Source organism: Petaurus breviceps, unplaced genomic scaffold, assembly GCF_028583685.1.
Source record: "Petaurus breviceps papuanus isolate PSGF00001 unplaced genomic scaffold, PetGlider_PUasm1.0 689, whole genome shotgun sequence".
NCBI lineage: Eukaryota > Metazoa > Chordata > Mammalia > Diprotodontia > Petauridae > Petaurus > Petaurus breviceps.
Window position 1 is genome coordinate 4112134 of NW_027186458.1, and position 22313 is coordinate 4134446.

The following is a 22313-nucleotide window of genomic DNA, read 5'->3' on the forward strand; positions in this document are numbered from 1 at the left end:
ATCTGTGGTTTAGGATGCATGCTGTATTCTAAAAGATGACAAAGATCAGAGCAAATGATATTAAACAATGTATTTTCCAGACTAAGACTCTATAACTTTATAGATTATTCTATAAATAAAAAGACAAGTTGACTTAGGAGTCTCTTACCAAGAAAGTTCCTGAGTTTAAGGTCCATATCTGCCTTGTGGCCTTATCCACATGTCTGTCTTTATGAGGGAGCTTTGAGTGATGACCAACGGATACTTTATATCAGCAGTGTTACACTTAGCCAAATTAAAATATAATTGGAAAATGTTTAACAAAATAAATTAAAAACGCAATACAGTATAGATAATTTGTGATTTCCTATGTTAATAAGTGAGGCAGCTAGATGACTGGATAGAGCCCTGGTGTTGAAGTTAGAAAGGCCTGAATTCAAATCCAGCCTCAGACACTCACTCACTGTGTGACCCTGGACAAGTCATCTAACCTCTGTTTGCCTTAATTGACTGGAGAAGGAAATGGCAAACCACTCTAGTATCTTTACCAAGAAAACCCCATTTGGGGTCATAGAGTTCATAACTATTGAAGAACAACAAAGTCAATTTGCACAATAAGGATTGTTTCTATTTGAGCTTGATAACTCTGCTTTATGTCAAAAATTGAGAGTGAGGGGCGGCCAGGTGGCTCAGCAAGTAAGAGCACTGGCTCCAGTGTCGGGATGACCTGGGGTTCAAATCCGGGCTCAGGTACTTAGCACCACACCCAGAAATAACTGGCCATGTAACCTTGAGCAAGTTACTTAACCCCAATTGCTTAAAAAAAAAAATTGAGAGTGAGCCATATTTTGGGCGATGGGCCAAACCACTTATGAGAGCCATGATGGTGCTAAATGTCTGTCATTGGTAGGGGGCCTCTCTAATAGGCAGGGCAGCCCACTGCTGTGTTAAGGAGCCTGCAGATAGTGGCTGTCCCATTGCTTCTAACAACCTGTGCCTTGTGGCCCCTGTTTCACCATCATATTTCTTGTCATTTTTCTGGTGCAGACATTTGGTGCCAGCTAGCTGTCTGCTTGCCATTGCCTTCTCCACTTGTTCCCATCCTTGTAAATGCCATTCCCTTTCTCTGGAGTGCCTTCTTGTTTTTTTCCTATCCCCTCTTCTGAAACTTGTTCAAAATTGACCACTTCCAGGAAGGCATTTGATAAACCAATGTGGAATCGAACTTGGTTCATTGGCTTTAGCACTCCAAGGGACTCTGTCTTATATAGTCCCTGTGGTTTACAGATGAGGAAACTGAGTTAACAGGGAGTTAAACTAACTTATTTGAGGTCACACAGTTATTGAGTGACAGAGCTGCAATTTGAGTCCAGGTTCGATAACTCCAAATCCCAAAGTTTTTCCAATTACCCATCCTGTTTCCTCAAGCAGAACTCTGAGGTTATCTGAAAACCCTCTGTGTGACCACAAAATGCCATCTGAGTGGATTCCTTATGTGTGCCTCTCAGCAGAAGGGACCAATGGTACTACACCTTCTTCTGGATACACCTGGGTGTGGGAGGCATTCTTGTGATTCAGAGAAGAGGGTATTGGACAAGATGATCCCTAAGGTTCCTCCTGGGTCTGGAGTCCTATCAGCCCTATGCACCTACTAGCAAATTGTGTCAAAACACAATTATTTTTGTTGCTGACTAAACATGGGATTGTCGATTTTGAACGTCACTAGTTTAGCAAATTAGACTTTTTAAAGGGAAAAATCTGAAATATGTACCTTGAAGTTATACTCAGACTTCTTCACATTGAATGAATTTTACATGTTCTCTTCCAAATCAATGAACAAGAGACCAAAGATTAATTTTTCCCATCTTTTCTCACAAATACTACAGGTGAACTGAAAGAAATAAAACAAGACATTTCAAGCCTGCGCTATGAACTCTTGGAGGACAAGTCCCAAGCAACAGAGGAATTAGCAGTTCTGATCCATAAACTCACAGAGAAGCTGAATCCTAGCATGCTGAGATGTGAATGACTCAAGGGTCTGGGAGTCTCTTGTTGACTATAGCACAAACATGGGCAATAATATTTCTAATGGATACTTGGGGAGAGGGGGGAAGACTGTCAATTTTTAGCATAAACTGCCTTTATTATGTGAATCTTTCCTTGAAAGCTAAGACTTTAAGATTTGTCTTGTTCAGTCTGTCAATGAAATGATCTTTTAATTGTCTACACTGATATTTTTACATTTTTACAAAAAGAAGGTAGCATTTTACAAAAGAGTCCAATTGTAGAGGGCTGATCAGGGGAGTCTGACCAGCCTGGAGGATGGATAGGGAGGTCAGCCTTGGCTTGCCAGTTTGGTTGGCTCTCCCTCGGGAAGGTGTAGACTTGTTTATTGTGTGATGTTGTGGGAAGAGTACTTAGAATCCTGGGACCTGGGGTTGAATCCTGTATCCTCCATTTACTACAGTTGTGTCCTCTGCCATTCATTTTCCCTCTTTGAGTTTCTCCATCTGTAAAATGAGGGAGTCTTTCCTGGGTCTAATTTGATTGACTCAGGCTATGAATCTGAGCTGCCCCTTTACATTAGGCAGAAAGGGGGCACTTGTTCTGAGTGTACATCTTTGGAGGGCTCCAGAGAGAGTCCAAGCCAGAGAGATGAGAGCAGGCTTATAATCCCTGAATGGGAGTGGGAGTGCAGTGTTTCATACCCCAAAGACCTCCAAGGAATCAATCCTTCTTCCTCATAGTCCCAGGGAGGACATCTGTGCATTGGCATCCAAATTCTGGAGATGCCCTCTGTCCCATCATGGAGGTATTAATGGGCATTTTCACATTCCCATTGGAAACCAGGATCCCAAACCAAGGCTCACTTTCTTGTGACAGTCAAGTTGACCAGACTCTCCTAATCAACTCTCTACATTGTCGCTACATTCAACTATTATGGATCATTTTCCTTTCTTTACAACTGAACCTTCAGCATTTGCACTAAGTGGTGGTTGGCCAGAAAAAGAAATAGCCCAAATCATACCTTCTTTTGCAGCAAGTGGTCCAACAAGATTTCTTTGGAGAATTGTTGGAGAAGACGTATGTAGGCAAATGGGGCTCAGAGAGACTTGCTGAGGCATTTTGTGTTCTGAGATTATTGATGTCGCCTTTGAGCAGTGAGTCAGGTGCTTGATGGCAAGAAAATGTTGGGTTGGACTGTCCAAAGCGATGAACGCTCTTGTGTGCTGTGTATAGATCTGTATATACATGTTGTACATTGTGTCCTTCTGTCTTAGATTCCCTTTGTCTTTCCTGAGGTGATCTGAATTTAGTCCCAAGTGCATTGTCACAGGGCAGAGACTGTTTCCAGTTCTCTGCTCCGCTGGCACCTTGTCCCATTGCTGCCTCTTAATTGCAGCAGCTCTGTGTGACAGTCACACTTAGTGGGCTTTGAGTTTTGTGAGAGTGCTTTTTTATGCAAAGAAATCAGGCGCTAAATGAAGAGCCATGAAAGGAAAACCCAAAACGCTGTGCAGACTGAGCTGGGTCCTTATCAGAGAGCTTCAGGGATGGTGTATAAGTATGGCTGGACGTTTGTGCAGCCAGCAGATGTCACCAACGAGGGGAGAATTGGGCTGAGGACTTTCCCTCTTCTAACCAAAGGGGATAGGTCTTAATCTAATGGACTGCCCTTGCCTCTCTGCCCATAGGTCTTGTCTGGGGTGGGGAATCTGTGACCTTGAGGCCCCATATGGCCTTCTAGGTCCTTGGGTGAGGCCTTTTGACTGAGTCCAAGTTTTATGGAACCAATCCTTTTATTAAGGGGGTTTGTTCTGTGAAGTCAAAGGGCTGCACTTGAGGACCTAGAGGGCCACATGTGTGCCTAAGGGCGGCAGGTTCCCCAGCCGTGTTTTATTATAGAGGTTACCTTTCCAGGGGGAGACCTCTCTTTTCCCTTCCTCATCTCTGGAAACTCCTGGGAGAGGAAGGTGGACATTGCCTGATCTGTCTTTATTCAAAGTTTCTGGGGACAAAGATAAAATTCAAATTATGGCCCACAGGTTCTCAAAGTTGCCCTTTTACCCTGTTATTTCTAGGAGCTTATTAATCAAGAAAATAAAAACAAAAGCTCAGAGCCCCCAGGTTAGAGTGACCTCTAGTTGCTGGGTCAGAAATGGCCTGTAACAATTTTTGTATTCAAATGGTCACTGCAATCCCCCCAATTTTTGTACCCAAATAAAGACAAAGGCATTTTAGAAATTGTATCTTGGTCTAAAGGAAACCAGATCCAAAGTGCTAATAAAAAAATAAGGAATAGAAGGAAAAAAGAGATACAGCATTTAAAACTCCACCCCTTCAGACAGAAAAGGAAGGAGGAAGGGAAAAAGAAGACAGTTCACACCAACAACTTGGTTTCTGCAGGAAAGACCAGTCTCATTTTCCCCGGGGGGATCTTTATGAAATAAACAGATCTATAAGCAATAGATTCCAGAAGCTTAATGCTTACAAGGACAGTTCCCATGCCAAACATCCTCTGTTGATGCTGCTGCTGCAACCACCTACTTTTTGTTCAAGCAGTCGAGACTTGATGGGTCAACCTAACTGTCCCTCTAAGGTCCCTTCCAGGACAAAGCTATGTAATCAATCCTATCTCTTCCTAGGCTGAGCGGGGAAAGCTGTCTCAGACACTGAGCTACATCTCCCAGGGGTCCTCTGAATGGTCTATTATATTTGCTCAGTGACCACTGGCAATCCTGGACATCTGTGTCCATCACCACAAAAACTTACTGAGAGATGTTTTCTTCTAACCAAATCATTCCAGTCCACCTTTTTCAGTTTTGATCTATACCTGTGATTTAATCTCTGCAGAGAACTCTCTGTGTCAGAGGCAGCACCACCACCTAGGTCTTTCCAACTACAAATCTGACTCCCTCCACTGTTTCTTCCTCTCTTCACTGCTTCTTCAATTATAGAAATAATATAGAAACTGGTGTATTTGTATTTGAAGTGTATCAGAATGGGTTTGGATACTCGTATCTACAATGCCACAAACTCCAACTATGGAAAGCTGTCGTAAGAAATGGAGATTATATTTCTATTTGCCACAAGAGAGAAGAAATGGGAACAGTATGTGGGGGCAGAGGGGTGAGGGGTGGAGTTACAGAGAGGCAGAGTTGAGTCCAGTGTCAGGAATGATTTCCTAAAGTTCTGAGCTATACCAAAGTGGAGTGGGCTTTCTCAGAAAGAAGTGGACTTTCCCTCCTCTCATTGGGGGTCTGAAAGTGAAGATTGGGTGACCACTTTACAGGGTATGTTGGAGGGGACGCTCTTCTCCAGATAAAGGTTAAACCACAGGCCCTTTGAGGTCCCTTACAATTCTGAGATTCTGGTATTCCATAAAGAATTGAGTTTCAAGGTAATAAAGCATCCTAGCACAAGGATTTGTACTTGCAAAATGTATCACCAAAAAGTGGGGAAAGACTCAAAAGGATTTCTGCCAGCTAGTTTACATCACTTACGAGATTTATACTCAGGACCAAGAGTTTCCCCGCCTCCTCCTTCATCCCCCCACGCTGTTCCCATAGCACTCTCTTAGGAATGTAAATTGTAATCTTCCTCTATCTAGATGAAAAAGCCCTGTTTGGAAGGCAGAGCCAAATACAGCTTCCCAGATTCAGTGACATCAGCCAGCATGTCCGGAGATGCTCATAACTTTTCAAGTGATATAATTTACAGTTTCTACCTTGAGAACTTTGTTTCTGTTGCCATTAAGAAGAAAAAAATCCCCTTCATGCTGTACCAAGAGCATATTCATTCTAGAAGCTTTCCAAATTTCACGTGTATTTTACAGTTGAATATTTGGTGTGAAGCCTCAGACCTTAATAAAAGACTGAATATTTTTCCTAGTGTTGTGTTAATATCCACGTATATAGACTGTGGCCGTATATAGACTGTGGCCAAGCATGAACTTTTGGGATCATTTAAATCCAGAAATCCCCTGCTCTGCAGTCTCAGGACAGGCCCCAGCAGCAGAAAAGAAATGCCTGTAGCGAGCCACCTCCTGACATTAGATCTGACTGTAAGGGAATTGAATATAGGGCCATCTTTTGCCTCTTTTTTGTAATTTTTAGTGTTTAGTATGGTGTCTGACACATAGTAGGTGCTTAATAAATGTTTATTGGGCAGCTAGGTAGTATAGACGCTTGGAGTCAGGAAGACCTGAGTTCAAATCTGGCCTCAGACACCTACAAGCTGTGTGACCCTGGGCAAGTCACTTAACCCTGCTTGCCTCAGTTTCCTGATTTGTAAAATGAGCCGGAGAAGGAAAGGCAAACCACTCCAAATTCTCTGCCAAGAAAACCCAAATGGGGTCACAGAGAGTTGGACACACTGAAAAATGACTCAACAACTACAAATACTAAGGATCTGAATATAACTTCCTAGTGGCCTGAGTGCAAAAAATCCAGGACTCATCAAGTTACCTCTTCTTCCCTTCTAGCTAGTCTATCAGCATAGGCAGCACAGAAGCAGTGAAACTTTCCCCACCTGAAACAATGTTCTTTCCTTAATGAATATCCTCTCACTGCTATGGATAAGTTAACTCCCCTTTGGTGATTTCTAAATGATCTACAAGTGTTTCACTGCAGTCTGAACTCAAATCTGAGCTGCCAGGCTCCCCTGAGTCAGTATCAAAAGAAAAAAAGGAGAATCCACAACAGAGGAAGAGAAAATAAAGGAGATTATCAGATTATTAGAGCCTATTTTATCTAATACTGTACTGAAAAACTTAAATGTAGGAGCTTTTACAAAAATATGAAATACCTTGATTGATAGAATAAGAAATAGATATTTAAATAACCCAATTTCAGAAATAAAAAAATTGAAAAAGCTGTAAATGCATTCTTCCCAAAAAACCTAGGAACAGATAGATTTAAAAGTAAATTCTACCAAATGTTCAAAGAAAAATACAAACTTTTTAAAAATAGGAAAAGATTAAATCCTATAAAATTACTTCATGGGTAGAAATATAGTCTTGAAACCTAAACCAGGGAGAGACAAAATAGAAATAGAAAACAAGATTAATATCATAATGAATGTTAATGCAAAAATATGAATACAAATTAGTAAAGAAGATATTAAAAATATTATACACTCTGGCCAAACTGGATTTATACCAGGGTTAGTTCTAAATTTGGAAAATTACAGACCTAATAAACCATATTAAACTTTAAAAAAATAATCCTATGATTATATCTGCAACCAGAATTTAGATAGCTATTATGAGATTTATAGTCTTTCCCCACTCTGGGAAGAGATGTGATCTATTCTGTGGTTTATCCTGGACTGAGTGTGGTGAAGCCAAAGAAGCATCTCTAGTCTTTGGTCTCTTCACTATTTTCTGGCATCATGCAGTCCAGTACTGCCAAAATTCTGCATTAGATCCTCTTTCTTTCTAGACTGGGGATAAACTATAACTCCCACAACATTCTAAGTCCCAGTTTTGCATCAACAGAAGCAGAAAAGGCTTTCTGATAAATTATAATATTCATTTCTTTAATGACAACAAAAACCCTAAAAAGCACAGGAATGAGTGGACCTTTCCTTAATACAGCAAATAGCATCTTTGAGCCATTATTTCTCAAGGCAGGGATGCACCATTATAATAAAAATGATATGATGGGAATGTGTTAAAACTAGGAAAAATGATACATTGGGCAGTTTGGGCACACAAGACCCAGCAAGAAGTAATTGAGCATGGTAGTATGCTCATGGTAGCATAGTGTTCAGTAAACCCAAAGATGCCAATTACTGTGATAAGAATTTACTATTCAATAAAAACTGCCAGGAAAATTGGAAAGCAGTCAGGCTGTAAGAAGGTTTAAGCCAACCTGTTATAGCGCAGCTATGATAAGTTCCAGATGGGTACAGAACCTAGATTAAAAACATCACATAATAAAATAATTAGAGGAATAGGGAAAGAGATCCCTTTCACTGCTATGTATGAAGGAATAGCTCTTGTCCAAGCAAGAGGGATAGAGAAGATCACAAGAGATAAAATGGACCATTTTTATTGCACAAAATCGAAAAGTTTCTGCACACGCAATCAAAATTAGATATGAAACAATTAAAATGGTTGAAATCTTTGCTGCTTGTTTTTCTGATGATTTTTTTCACATTAAAATGTGTTTTGATGGTCTAAAATTCTGTGACAGATTTTTGATCAAGTTATTTCCATTTAAAAATTATGGCTTTTAAAAACAAACCATGAAACAAATGTACAGAAAAAAAAACAACCCAAACCCAAACCATTCCTTTCTTCCTGAAGCTTTTACAATGCATTGTAATCATTAACCAGTCTTTTACTATTAAATGTCAATGACCAATTGAGACACACAGTTCTGAGACACTAGGCTGCTGTTGTACAAAATATTCATTTAGCCTTTGCAGCTTCTGGGCAAATTTAGTGGCCTGGCCTGCCAGAGCAGCCATCTTGCCAGCTGCCTCAATGACACCAGCTGTAATGGTTTGCCTCATATCATGAACAGCAAAAAGGACCCAGAGGAGGATCACCAGGGAAGCTTTCCACACGTGGGTTTGCTGGGAGCCGTGTCAATGGCGGCAGCATCAGCATATTTCAGGAACTTAGGGACATCTCCCAGCTTCTCACCCCAGCAGCAATCAGTCTTCTCTGCTGGTTCAGCAGCCTTGCAAACAGCTTGAGCTGTGTGACAATCTGGAACAGACGTAGCTGGTACCGATTGGGCCTTGATAAGGACCATGGTCTGGGTAGTGAAGCCGACGGTTTTTATTGGTAGCTCATTTTTGCTGTCACCAACAACATTACCATGATCGACATCTTTGACGGGCACATTCTTTTATTTTTGTAAATAATATTTTTTCCAATTACATGTAAAGATAATTTTCAACATTCATTTTTTATAAGATTTTGAGTTCCAGTTTTTTCTCCCTTCCTCCCTCACCTCCCCAAGACAGCAAGCAGTCAGACATAGGTTATACACATGCACTCCTTGACAGCAGGACACTAGATGAGAGCTGTGGGCATATACAGCTTGGGATGTGGCTATGTGTGGATTTGTGCTGCTTTACTAGCTGATTTATTACAGGGGGATTTGTTTGTTTATTTTTAATTTGGGGGAGATGAAGGGGAGTAAAGGGGCTAGTGATGATGATATAAAAAAGAGAAGAAAACGTTTATTGAAGGATTTTAAGAAACAGAAAAGAATATGAGAAAGTTAAGAGGGCCACTAGCAAAGGGAACAATCTTGACATGGACATGTTAGATTTATTACTTTAAAACTATGTAACGGAGCTTTGTAGTTTCTTTTGCAACCTTCTGTTCTTTCTCTGTGTAAATGTTGGTGTTCTGAATCTATGATCCTAAGCCAGGGTGGGGAGCCCCTTAATAAAAGGATTTATTGTGTAAAACTTGGACTCAGTCAAAAGGCCACCAAAGACCTAGAAAGCCACATGTGGCCTCGAGGTGGCAGGTTCCTCACCCCTGTCCTAAGCCCTTGTGAGAAACAGAACCCTGCTTTCTTTGTCTCCACACAGGGAATCATGTAGACCAGAAGAAACTCTAACATCTGTGGTCCTAAGGAAAAAGGAAAAGAAGCAATAAATGAAATCTAAGGACATTGCTATTTTAAAATAATTTCAATCTTCTCCACTAGGATTTTTTAATTACATTTTTGTTATTACTTTATTTTATTTTTTTATTATTTATTTATCAATGCTAAGAATAAGAAGCAAAACAAATTGCACTTTCGCCTCCCTTAGGCTTCAGGTGTGTGACATAAAAGTGACCAGCCAAAGCCAGAGTTTCCACATCCTGGGTAACACCAAGAACAAAATGGGATGCTGTTGCCTCCTCTGCTGATTACCTCCCATTTATCTGGAAGGTAGCTGGTCTGTATGTTGTTACTTGCATGTTGTCTGCCCCGTTAGACTGTGAGCTCCTGGAGGGCAGGAGTTGTCTTTTACCTTTCTTTGTACCTTAGCACAGGGCTTGGCATGCAGTAGATACTTAATATTTTCTGAGGGCATCTCTTTCTCGTGTAATAAGTAAATATGGGACAATCGGAATAACTGCATGCTGTGAACTGGGGACAAAGTGCTTTCACCATTCATCAGTCCATCACACAGGTCTGGAAGGAAAGCTTTTATTGAGGCTTTTCTATTTTGGGTCCTCTAACCTTTTTATTGTTTTCCCTTTTCTTATCCTTTGACCCCTCCACTGGTGCACAGTCCCTAGAGCCTGGCTTTGCCTCTCCGTCTTGGGAGATAAGGAGTTGCTGCCTTGAGTCACTGCTAGAGGATAGGACTGGCCCCAGCTGCTTTTCCAGGCCCCTTTCCACTATTCCCTATTGCTGTTTTCCTCTAAGCTAGGATTTTGGGCCTGGAAAGCCAGTTGAAGCCAGAATGATTTTCAGCCTTCCAATTCCTCCTTTCCCTCCCCTCATTTCCTTCGCTTGGATGGACAGAATCAATGACCGAGAGTGGCTTCTTGAGTGTTGGGGATTGTGGCCTGGGAGGTGCTTAGGAAGAATAACCATTGCAGGAGATGTATAGCTGAGGTCACAACCCTAAGAAGTTCGAGCCTTGGGCCCTGGGCCCAGAGGGTTGACAGGAGGACACAATGAATATTTGGGGTAATGCTGGTTCACCATTAACTCCTTAGGTACTTGTCCTTATCTTGTGAAATCTGTTTTAATTATTTCATCCTTGGCATATAATTCCTTTCTTTTCTGGTCTGGTTTAGAGAAAGTGTCTTTTCTGCCATTTTGCTGGTCATGTCTTCACAGTTTATGGTCAAAGGCCCCTTTCAGGTCAGAGATTCTAGTGTGCAGGATTCAGTATGGAGCCCCAACTCCTGGCTTTGGTACTTATTACCTCCATGAATTTGGGCAAGTTGCTTAAAAATGAGGCTGGTCTAGCTCTATGGTTCCGGCCAGCTTTTAAGCTACGATCTATGGTCTCTTTGAGCTCTGCCATTCTATGTACTGAGGACCTACCCCATTGCTTTTTTCCCCCAGCAAAATATGAGGCAAGTTTCAGCTGAGAGCTGAAAGAGTGGAGAGCCATGGGAGGTTTGAGGAGGGATAAGAAGATTTGGAAGAGTCACTGGGTTTTGGTATAGTGAATTAATTAGGGTGGTATGAAAGTATTGGGCCAGCTGGATAGTACAGCAGACAGAGTGCCAAGCTTGGAGTCAGGAAGTTCAAATCTGGCCTCAGACACTTAATAAGTGTGACCCTGGGCAAAGTGCTTAACCCTGCTTGCCTCAGTTTCCTCATCTGGAGAAGGAAATGGCAAAGCACTCCAGTATCTCTGCCAAGAAAACCCCAAATGGGGTCCTAAAAAGTTGAACGTGACTGTCACAATTGAACAACAACAACCAAAAAAAGGATTGCTTTGCAGCCGTGAGGGCCCAGTTGAGGGGGGACAATAAATAAGGCAAATTTGTAGAAACACAGTTGCATGATTTTTTCCAGCTTCATCCAGCAGCACATATTTAGGGCAAGATTGGCAATATGAGGAAAGGGACTCAAGAGAAGGGGACATTGTAGAGTTGAGTTGTTTCACTAAGGTGGGGGAAAGATGAGGGTGTAGGTGGTGATGGTCTGGGAGGGATGGGAAGTCATCGTGCAGGTGAAGAAGAGGATTTGGGGTTTCAAGGAACAGGGAGGGATGGAATGACAAAATCTAGTGATCCAATAGGGGAATTTCAGAGCTCATGACCATGGACCAAGTAGTGCATTTGGGGGTAGCGGCAAAATCCAGAGTGTGACCGTTTTTCCGTGTGAGACAACAGCTACCAGGACTGTGATTAGATCCCCATTGCTCCCCTACTTGGGGACCTCTCTGCCTGACTTTTCTCCCAGGCCCCATGGGGAGAACGTCTTCATCCTATAAGAGCGCAGCCCCTCCGTATCTCCTCCGACTGGAGGGCGGGTGTGAACCCCAAACCTCCGCGCAGGGAGGGAGCTCAGCTCAGACGCTTTTGCTCCTCGCCTGGCTGCCCTGCTGACTGACTTCCCCCTCCCCCCTCGCCCTTTCTCAGCTCCTTTTTGCACTGTCTCCCCCCACAAGACTGCAAGCTCTTTGAGGCCAAGTCCTGGGCTTTTCTGTATCCGTATTTAACAGTGCCGGGCACACAGTAGGTGCTCAATGTCTGATCGGTAGATGTGGAGGCTGTATCTTAGTGAGTCAGAAGAAGGAAGGAGCGGGAGAAGACATGATGGACTGTGAGAGCAGAGCCCGGCATGCAGTGCGTGATTCACAGGTGCTTGCGGGCCGCTTGAGCTCGGGAAGGAATAGAGGTCGCCTTGAAGCCCTGGAAAGCAAACAGCCCTGAGGAGGGGCCGAACCAGCTTGGCGTCAGCGTCGCCATGGAAACGATTCCCTGGGCGGGTCGTCCCTCCTTCTCCTGGGTGCCAGGGAGGCTGCGCGGGCGCCTGGGGGCGGGCCCTCCGCCGTGACGGGGACGAAGGCCCCGCCCCTTCACCGCCCCACGTCTTATTCACGCTCCCATTGGTCGCGGCTCCTCCGCTCGCGTCCGGCGCTTCGCCCCTCCCAGCTCGGCCACCGCCCCCACCATGGAGCTCACCCTGAACCGCTCCGACTATTTACAGGTGAGAGAAGCGCCGCGGAGCCGGGCCTGGCCGGACCGGGCCGGGCCACCCCAGCGCCCGAGGGGTGACGCTGCTCCCTGCCGTCCCCGGGCTCCGGCCGCGGGAGGCGGGGCCTGCCCTCCCTCCGCCCCTCCCCCCTCTCTCCTCCCCTTCCCCCGTCCATCCCCCCACCCTCCTCCATCTCCCCTCTCTCTCCCCTCCCCCATCTTTCCGCTCCTCTTTCTGGCCCCCGCCACGGAAGGACTGGGGGATGCGTGGCCTTTGCGGGCGTAGCGGCCCCGCTTCTGCCCGAGCCCTAGGCTAGCCTGCGGACTCAGGGATTAGGGAGGCTCCTCCCCCGCAGCTCCCGTGCGGCCCGATACGCGCTGGCTGTGTGACCCTGGACCGGTCACCTGGCCCCGTCCGCCCCGTGCCCTCTCCTGCCCCAGGAGCGGCCGGAGAGCCGAGAACCCCGAGTCACGGCCCGTCACGGTCACTAGAGCTCGTGGCAGGGAGCGGGGAGCGCTTGTGGCCGCCCGGCTCGGGTCTGCGGCGCCTGGCTCCCGCACCCCGGGGGGCGCCTCCCACCCAGTGTGCGGGGCGCTCACGGCCTGCCGGTCGGGAGCACATAAAGAATTAAGGCCCCCCTATATATCGGGTGCGTGCGCCCTTCAGTGGGCCACTAGGGCCGGCAGATCAGTCCGCGAGCATTATTGAGCCCCGCCGGTGTGCAGGCACTCCGCCGAGCCCGGGACGTGGGAGGAGCCAGATTTCGGTCCTGCCCTCCGGGACCCTCAGCAGGAGGAGGGCCAGCTCCAGGGGGCTTGTGCGGGGGGGGGGGGGGGGGGGGGGGGGGGGGGGGGGAGGGCGTTCCGGGACTGGGGATGGACCCTGAGAGTGCCCAGAGGTGGGGGCGGGAGTGGAGAGTTCCGGGATCACGGGGTCAGGCCAGGTGAAGCTTAGGCGGGGCTGGGTGGGTACTTGGGCCGAATTTGGATGACCGGAAACTTGGAATTCTAAGGGGTGCAGGGAGAGTGCCTTCTAGGCCCGGAGCCAGGAGGTGCATGCTGGCAATGGGGAGCAGTCAGACCAGCGTGGTGCGGAGTAGGGCTGTGGAGGAAGGTTAATGTGCACTAAGCCTGGCCATGCACGCGGGAGCCTCTGCAGAGTCTTGAGCAGGGGCCTGACCTGATCAGACCTGGACCAAAGACGTGTGAGCTACAGTAGTAACTGACAAGACTTGAGAGCTGATTGGATACAAAGTCACTGATGAGTCCGAGGTTACAGGCCTGGAGTGCCTGGAGGATGGGGCTCGGTCAGCAGAGAGAAAGGTTTGGGAGGAAAGGTGATAAGTTCCGAGTGCCCCTCCGGACAGCCGGTCAGATGTCCAGGAGGCAGTGGGTGATGAGCGCCTGGAGTCCCGAGGGACGCAGGACCTGGGCGGGCAGCTGATGGGATTACAGAGCGAGAGAAAAAAAAGAGGGCCATGCCACGGCTGCCTTCCCTGCCACGCGACTGAAAACTGCAGGACGGGGCCTGGTGTTTGAACCTGAGAGTTTGTCAGTTGAGTTGGGACTTGTCTTCAGCATTCTTTTTGATCGATATTACAGCCCCTACCAATCTTGCGTGACAGTTCCACGTTTGCAGAGATTTAAGAATTACTTTGTTACAGAAGAATCTGTGGATTACATTATTAGCCTGACTTTTTTAACAGAGAGTTTTTAGAAGTGTTCTTGCTGGGTGCCCCTTACCACCGGGTCATAAGCTAGTGCTCAATGTCATTTACTTTGTAACTTAAAAGAGTTTCCTGTTCCTGGTGGAAGTTGTGCTGACTCCAGCAATCTTTAGCATGCCCTGGGATTCCGATTCTGATTTTGTCGCTCAGGTATGCATGAGGATTTCATTCTAAACCATTTGGTGACAGGTGAAATCTGCTTCCTGACATCAGAGTTTGCTAATTGAGAGACCCTCCGGCTTCTGTTTTTCTAGGTGGGAGTGACCTCTCAGAAGACCATGAAGCTGCTTCCAGCATCAGGACGCAGAGCCACACAGAAGGTGCCCATTCTTTGCCACATATGACTGGGTAGTGGCCTCAGCTCATGTGCTTCTCTCTTGAATTTGACTTAATTGAGAAATTTATTGGGGAAGGGAAATTCAGTTTTTAGAAAATTGGTTTTTTTTCTTTTTTAATATTTTCTTTCCCTTATTGATAAGGTTAGTATTTTTAAAGGTGCTTTAAAATTGAGCATTATTTCTTGAATTCTTTTTCTCCTATCTTGGAGAATGCCCAGGGGCATAATGTGTAAGGAAATGAATACTATCTTATATACAGCATTCAAATAAACATGCTTGTATGGGGAATTCGAAGACTTCAGTCTTTGAATATATTTGGGATGTCTTCCATGTGGGCATTTCTTCCGTCACTGGAGATCTTAACCCCACCCATGCTTCTCATGCCTGGTGATCCTTATCCACATCCTTCTGTTCATTCTGCACCGAGGATCTGCCCACTCGGCCAGATTTGGTGACAGTGCCCTACCTAAGAGTTGTGACACTGAGAGCAGATCATAGAAATCCCCTCCTCTTCACAACAAAACCACTTTCAGCAACACTCATGAAACAGCTCATGATGCTGACCAGAAAAGAAAGGCTGTGAAAATTGTCTTTTAACAAACTTTGTATATAATCATGCGGTAAAAATGCTTTTAATTTAAAAACTAATATTATAGGGGTAGCTAGGTGGTGAATTGAATAGAGCACTGGCCCTGGAGTCAGGAGGACCTGAGTTCAAATGTGACCTTAGACACTTGACACACTTACCAGAAGTGTGTCCTTGGGTAAGTCACTTAACCCTAATTGCCCTGTAAAACAAACAAACAAAAAACTAATAGTATTAAAAAGAAAAAAAGGATGAAAACTTTTTAATTACTTTTTTTTTTTTTTTGCTTTTTTTGGAGGGTGAAAGGCATGGCAATTGGGGTTAAGTGATTTGCCCAAGGTCACATGGCTGGTAACTGGTAAGGGTCTGAGGCTGGACTTGAACTCAGGTCCTCCTGACTCCAGGGCCAGGGCTCTATTTACTGTGCCACCTAACAACCCACTTTTTTTTTTTTTAAGGGAAAAAACTTATACCTCCATGTTGGTCTGTCACAGTAATAAATACTAACATTACAGTTTGGTTTTGAGCCTTAATTTCTGCAGATTTGTCAGTGACTTCCTTAAAATGTATTCATATTTGTTTTCAAGAGACAGGAGAGCCAGATTTGATATTCTGTCTTCACTCATGGTTGATTGGAGAATACTTCTATTAAGTTAAATTTCAAAATGTTTCTTTCACATGAAGCAATAGATACACAAATAGTTAGAAAAGATCTTAAACATAAGGATAAGTTTATAAAGAGATTTGTAAAAATCCCATTTCACAAGTAAATATAATACATTTAATTTATAATAATTCACAGTAAATTTAATAAAGTCAAAATGTCTGCAAAAGACAGCATTTAAGCGCTTACCAAATTGTACTGCTGACATTATTTTATTTTCTTGATTTGTTCTTTAGTTTTAAAATACCAGCAATTAAAAATAAGAATACATTTCAATTTTAAAGATGTACAAATTCAGTAAAAGTATTTCACGTCTGAACCAAAAAAAAAAATACCAAACAAAAATATCATGCCTTGCAGTTCACATACTGTCTCACTGTGGCAAATATAACGACAAACAGAAGTTACTTAACCTCTTTTTCTTTGTCTTTATGGTTGTTTATTTCAAATCTACCATTTAGAAGCAGGAATGTGGAACCACAGGGCTTAGAGACACTGAACAGGCCATTCTGAACTGTCACAAACTGAGGTCCTTGTGTACTGGGGTCTTCCTTGCAGAATGAGAGGTTCATTGTTTTAGAATTCTCCACAGGCCGTGCAGCCCCTCACTGCCTGCACCCTGGGAGGGCCACTGGCTCTTCCTCCTTGGTGCTCCTGGGCCTCCCGGCTGTCTCACATTTTGTGGCTATGAGTGGGACACTGGCTGGCCCTGACTCATCCCTTGCTGCTCCCCCATGATGGGCCCGCCTCTTTGTCTGAGCGCATGTCCTGGACGACGCCCTTTCCACCGCTTTTGGGTGTGGGCGTCTCTCATTTGTTGGACTCTGGGGTCACTTGTAACATCTTCAGAGATTATGTGCCCCAAACTTCCCAACCACTCAGCATCGCCAGGAGCCCACTTGTCTTAGGAAGATGATTTTTGCACAAGGGAGTGGTCTGGGTTTCTTAAAAACCCTGCAGTTTCCCAGATGATCACTCTCTTTCTCCAGTTCAGTTCTGGAGCCCACTCATTGTCCACCTAATGCACCTGAAATCAACCAGGCAACAAGCATTTACTTAGCACTTACGCTGTGCCAGGCCTTGTGCTTGGGAGTGGGGATGCAAATAGGGAGAATGCAACAGTCTGCTCTCAAGGAGCTTATGCCCTGATGGGAAACACAGCGTGTACATATCCGCTGAATAAAGATAGTACCAGGTAATTGGGAAGGAGGGCGCCAGCAGCTTGGGGAGTGAGGAATGCCTTTCTGTGACCTCTGAGAGTCTACCTCAGTGGCTGCGCGTGCAGCTCTGTGTCACAGTGTGGGGACAGAAACATACATTTGAAATTCTGCAATTCAGACTCAACAAACCACATGTAAGGTCAAGGCACTGCCCTTCCTGGCCTTGTACGTAGTGTTTCCTGGAGCATTGTCTTTGAGAATACACAAAGAAAACAAAAACATTTATGTGACATGGTACAAAGAATCTGCCTGCTTTAGTCACTGATCATTTTCAGTAAGATACAACATCTTTCTGACATGACCTTTGTATTTGATGAACAAGATTATATTTTATCTAAATATGAATTCAGTGATTTCTACAGGGTGACTTCATTAGTACAGGGGGAGGATTTTTAAGCAACTGCAAAATGATACCAACAGCATTTACTTTCAAAGAAATCACCAGGTGTTTTGGTGATGGAGGCAGCCTTTTTTAGCCCTCTAGGAAAGACTACTTAGTTTAGTTAGACAGCTTGAATGCAAATCTTGTCCCTGCTGCTTTGGACAAATTGCTTTACCTCTCTGAGACTCAGTTTCCTCATCCATAAAATGAAGGGCTTAGACCAAAATAATTAGAAGTCGCTTGTACCTGTAAATCTGTGATCCTATAATATCACTTGGTAAAGTAGAGAATTAAATTTAGCACCAACCAAAATGCCACACTTCATCGGGGACAAAATTTTTTTAGCAGTATATACTATATCTTTGTGTCTCAATAAGAAACATTGCTTAAACCATTACGGACACATGGATGCCTCTTGTGTTATTAAAGTGTGTAAGGAGAAGATAGACCATAGCCATCTGGGTAATCCTTTCTGAGGGATAATCTCTGGAAATTCTTACAAGTGTTTGGATGTTTAATCTGCCCTGCTACAATTTTAGACAATCTCCTCTTGCTCTGTTCTCAGTTGGAGAACATGTAGTCACATACCTTTTTATAATACATATCCATAACCTTTCCTCCAATGTCCAACTTTATAATCCTTTGGGTTTTTGTGTTTATTTTTGTTAGGTTCTCCAATCTCTACAAATCCAAAGCAATAATTTATGCACTGAGCATAGTACCTTGCACAGAATATATACCATGTAAATATTTGTTGAATAATAAAATACAGTAATGTTTTTATGTGTGAGTAACCAAATGTAAAAATAGTGACTTTATCCTGTTCAATTTGTCGAAGGTGGTCGTTGGAGATCAAGATGGGGTGGCTACGTGTTTTGGCATCAAAAAAGGGGAGGTTGTGGTAAGTGGAGCACCTATAAGTGTGTTTTAGAGAGAGAAATGCTCTCCTTACGTTCTCTTATACTTAAGCTTAAAAAGTCCTAAAGTTCATATCTTGATGATAGAGACAATGTTTAAACAAAATTAAAAAGACATTTGTTTCAGACACAAATACACTGAATAGGGTAACAGCAGATAACTTGGAATGCATTTGCTTGATAAATGGCTTAGGAAAAGTCATTGTCACTCAGTGGGAATAAAATGTACATATTTTCTTGTCACATAGACCTAAACTTAAGCATACTTTTAATTAGCATTAGAGATATTTTAAATTGGAGAAAAATAATGATGGGAGGGGAGCTGAGCTCTAGGGCAAAATGAGAAATTAATGGATAGTATTAAATGTCCCCTTTGTGCCTAGCACTGTACTAAGCATTGTAGTAGTTACAAAAGAAAGAAAACATAATTCCAGGAAATTACGTTCTGGTTGGATATGTGAAAAAACCTGAAAACAACATAAGACAACATACACTTGAGTGTTACAGATAAAAGCTGTAGGGATTCAGAGAAGAGTTCATTTGCTTCTTGGTCTTGTGTGGCTAGTCTGTTCTGTTTACCAGCTTTTCTCTTTTTAAAATAAGTATCAAATAGTTTTTATGGTCACTACCTTGGGGTATAGTTTAGGAGCCGGCACTACTAGGCCCCCTTCTTTCCCACTTTTTTTTTCATTATTTCCTATGAGGGTCTTAACCTTTCATTCCTCAGATTATTATTTTTATAGGTCTATAAAATAATCTTTTGGTTGTTTAATTAGTATAGCACTGAATGAATAAACTCATTTAAGAAGTTGTATCATTTTTGTTACACTGGCATAACCCAATCTATGTCTGTTTTTACTTTTGCCTTGTCTGATATTATGATGACCATCTGTACTTTTTTTAATTCACTGGAAGGATAATAAATTCTGCTCTAATCCCTCATTTTAAATCTTTATGGATTTTTGTTTTTAAAGCGTGCTTCCTCTAAATAACATATTGTTGGACTCTGCTTTCTAATCTGTTTTCCTGCCCTTCTTTATTATATGGGTGAGTTTATACCATCCACATTCACTGTTATGATTGCTAATTATATTTGTCCCCCCATCATGTCCTCTTATGTTCCCCCTTCCCACTTCCCTCTATATAAAGATGGTAAAACAAAAGAAATGTGATCAATATGAGTAATGAGTAATTGAAGTAGACTGCTCCCTTTCTCTTTACTACTTATCTTCACTGAGTCCAGAATTCTGATGAGTAATTCTTATATTTTCCTTCTCTCCATTTGATCCCCACTTCTGATGTATCTCCAAAGTTAAAATTTGATTTGCTTGTGCACATTTCCTTGTTGACTCTGCCCTCTCTTTTAAGCCTCCTCTCTCTTCTGCTTGTCCCTACCTGTCTGCCTGTTCAGTTTAATGTATTTCTTTACCGAATTGTGCGTGTGTTCAGCCTGCCCTTGTCTGGTTTAGATATGAGCGGAGTTCCTGTCTCCCTTGCCCATCTACCCTCTCTTCTGTGTTCGTATACTCTTTTTATGCGCCACATTTAGGAGAAATCACAGGTTCTTCCTCATTTTTCTCCAATATATTACTTTTTCCCCTCCATTTTCTTTCCCCTCTTCCTCTATAGTGTAAAACAGATTCCCAGACCCTTGACTTTGCCTTTCTTTTCTACCTCTGTGGCCACAGAGAGAGGGGTTTTCAAGGGGCAGTTGTCTCTCTTCCTCTTATTATTGTAAGCCTTTGTGTATCACTTAGCATTTTCCAGTTATTCATATGTGTGTGTGTGTGTGTGCGTGTGTGCGTGTGTGTGTGTGTGTGTGTGTGTGTGTGTGTGTGCGCGCGTGTGTGTGTGTGCGTGTGTGTGTGTGTGTGTGTGTATGTATCTTTCTGGGTTTCTCATTTCTCCTTTGTTTGCATGTTAACAGATTCCACATAGTTCTGGTCTTTTCATAAGGAATGCTTAAAATTCCTCCATTCCATTAAAGTCTTATTTTTTTTAACCTTGTAGGATTATACCTATTTTTAGGGAAGAGAAGGGCAAAGGCATAAGCATTTCTATAGTGCCTACTATGTGCCAGGCACTGTGCTGAGTGCCCTCTATAAACATTATCTCTTTTGACCCTGCATCAGCTCTGCAAGATAGGTGCTAGCAACAGGGAAATGACTTGCCCAGGGTCAGACAGCTAGGAAGTGTCTGAGGCAGCATTTGAACTCAGGTCTCCCTGACTCCAGGCCCAGCGCTCTGTGCCCTGTGCCAACAGCTGCCCTCTTCCTCCCTTTCTTTTCCTTTGACCTGGAAGCTGCGGATTTGGGCTGTGACGTTCCTGGGCATGTTCAGTCTGAGGTTTCTTTTAGGAGGTAGATGGTGGATTCTCTGTTTTCACTTTGTTCCCTGATCCAGATGGATCTGGGCAGCTTTCTTTCATGCTTTCTTGCCATACGGTGTCTAGGTGGGGTCTAGCAGTCTGAATTGTACTGGGTAAATTGGAAGGAAGGCTGTATGCAGGGACACCAGTGAGATGCAGTTATTTAAGTCATGAAGTGATAAGGGAAAGAGAATACATTGGGATTCTCCATCTGTAAATAGCTATGGAGGAGGGTAAGTAATGGGGTTCTTGGTGGTTCACTAAAATCCTCGCTCGATTTTGGCCGATCCCTCAAGCTCTCATCCTACGTCTCTTCTCCCTAGAAGAAGCTGTCTCCACCCTCAGCTTCTGCTTTTCATTCCCCTCTCTTCTCTACTCTGTGCTGTTTGGCTTCTGACCTCATCACTCCACTGAATTGGCTTTCTCCACAAAAAGTGTGTGGTGAGCTTTTCCTCTCCAAATCCAATGGCCTTTTCTTAGTCCTCATTCTTTGTAGCTACTCTGCTGAGTTTGTTAGTTTCTCTCTGGGTTTTCTGACCCTGCTGTCTCAGTTTCTCCTCCTCCCTGACTGCTTCCTCTTGGTCTCCTGTAATGTTCATGGAATAGAAGATCTTCCCTGCCCATTAATAGGCCTCAGGTGGAGCCCATTAAAGAAAGCTTGCTTGTAGGAATGCTTTCACACTGGTGGGGCTGGGCTGGGCTGCTTCCACTCGCTCGGACATTTGGAGGAGAATCAGAATCATTCATTCTGGAAGATATGTGTATTTTTTAATGTGCAACACTACAGTGACTTTTCCATTATTTTCTGTGTGTAAAATAGAAAAAGGCAGTGGGGCATGGTTTGTGGAGCCTTGGCCTTGGAGTCAGGAAGGCCTGGGGTCAAGTCTTGCTTCTGCCACATACTGGCTGTGTGACCCAGGGCATATCATTATGTTAAGACTCAAGGCTGTGGAACTTCTGCCATGACAAAAGCATAGCTCTGCCCTTGTCATTACACACACACACATACTCACACACACGCACACACATACACACACTCACACACACACTCTCTCTCTCTCTGCAGATGTACTCATTTGTGTACATACAGACATACAGTGTGCATGTACGTGCTTGTGTATTCATATATACCAGATCAGACGGGTGCACATATCTGTACTATGTATATTTGTATATGTTATACATGACTACAATGTGTGTATGTATAGCTACATATACAGATACACATATAGACATGTGCATGTATATACATAGACATATGTATGGCACTTATGGTTGCTTGTAAAAATACATATGTATGTATGTATACACACATATTTTACCTTGAAGCTTTGAGTTTTAGCTCTGACATGCTTACACACAGACACACACAAAACTGTGAATTGGTATAATCATTCTGGAAAGCAATTTTGAACCAGGCCTAAAGCTTCACTAAACTGTTTGTGTGACTCTGCCAAGAGAACAAAGAAAGAGGGAAAGGACTCACATAGAGAAAAGTATTCGTAGC

The 22313-nt window shown here is 43.6% G+C and overlaps 2 protein-coding genes across 3 annotated transcripts in view; both read left to right on the plus strand.

Annotated features, from left to right (window-relative positions):
• TRPC3 (transient receptor potential cation channel subfamily C member 3) overlaps positions 1 to 5856 on the plus strand; it is a 92278-nt gene extending 86422 nt beyond the window's left edge. Inside the window, exon 12 of the mRNA XM_069104877.1 lies at positions 1866 to 5856. Coding sequence (XP_068960978.1) covers positions 1866 to 2008 — 143 coding nt within the window. The 3' untranslated portion in view covers positions 2009 to 5856. The remainder of the gene's footprint in view (positions 1 to 1865) is intronic.
• A 6615-nt stretch (positions 5857 to 12471) lies between these two features.
• BBS7 (Bardet-Biedl syndrome 7) overlaps positions 12472 to 22313 on the plus strand; it is a 50630-nt gene continuing 40788 nt past the window's right edge. The window contains exons 1-3 of one of the 2 annotated variants that reach the window (XM_069104879.1): positions 12472 to 12617; positions 14586 to 14651; positions 18360 to 18422. In XM_069104879.1, the coding sequence (XP_068960980.1) occupies positions 12582 to 12617; positions 14586 to 14651; positions 18360 to 18422 (165 nt within the window). In that variant the 5' untranslated portion in view covers positions 12472 to 12581. Of the gene's footprint in view, positions 12618 to 13550; positions 14482 to 14585; positions 14652 to 18359; positions 18423 to 22313 lie in introns of those variants that run through there. The other variant, XM_069104880.1, reaches the window with a different exon arrangement.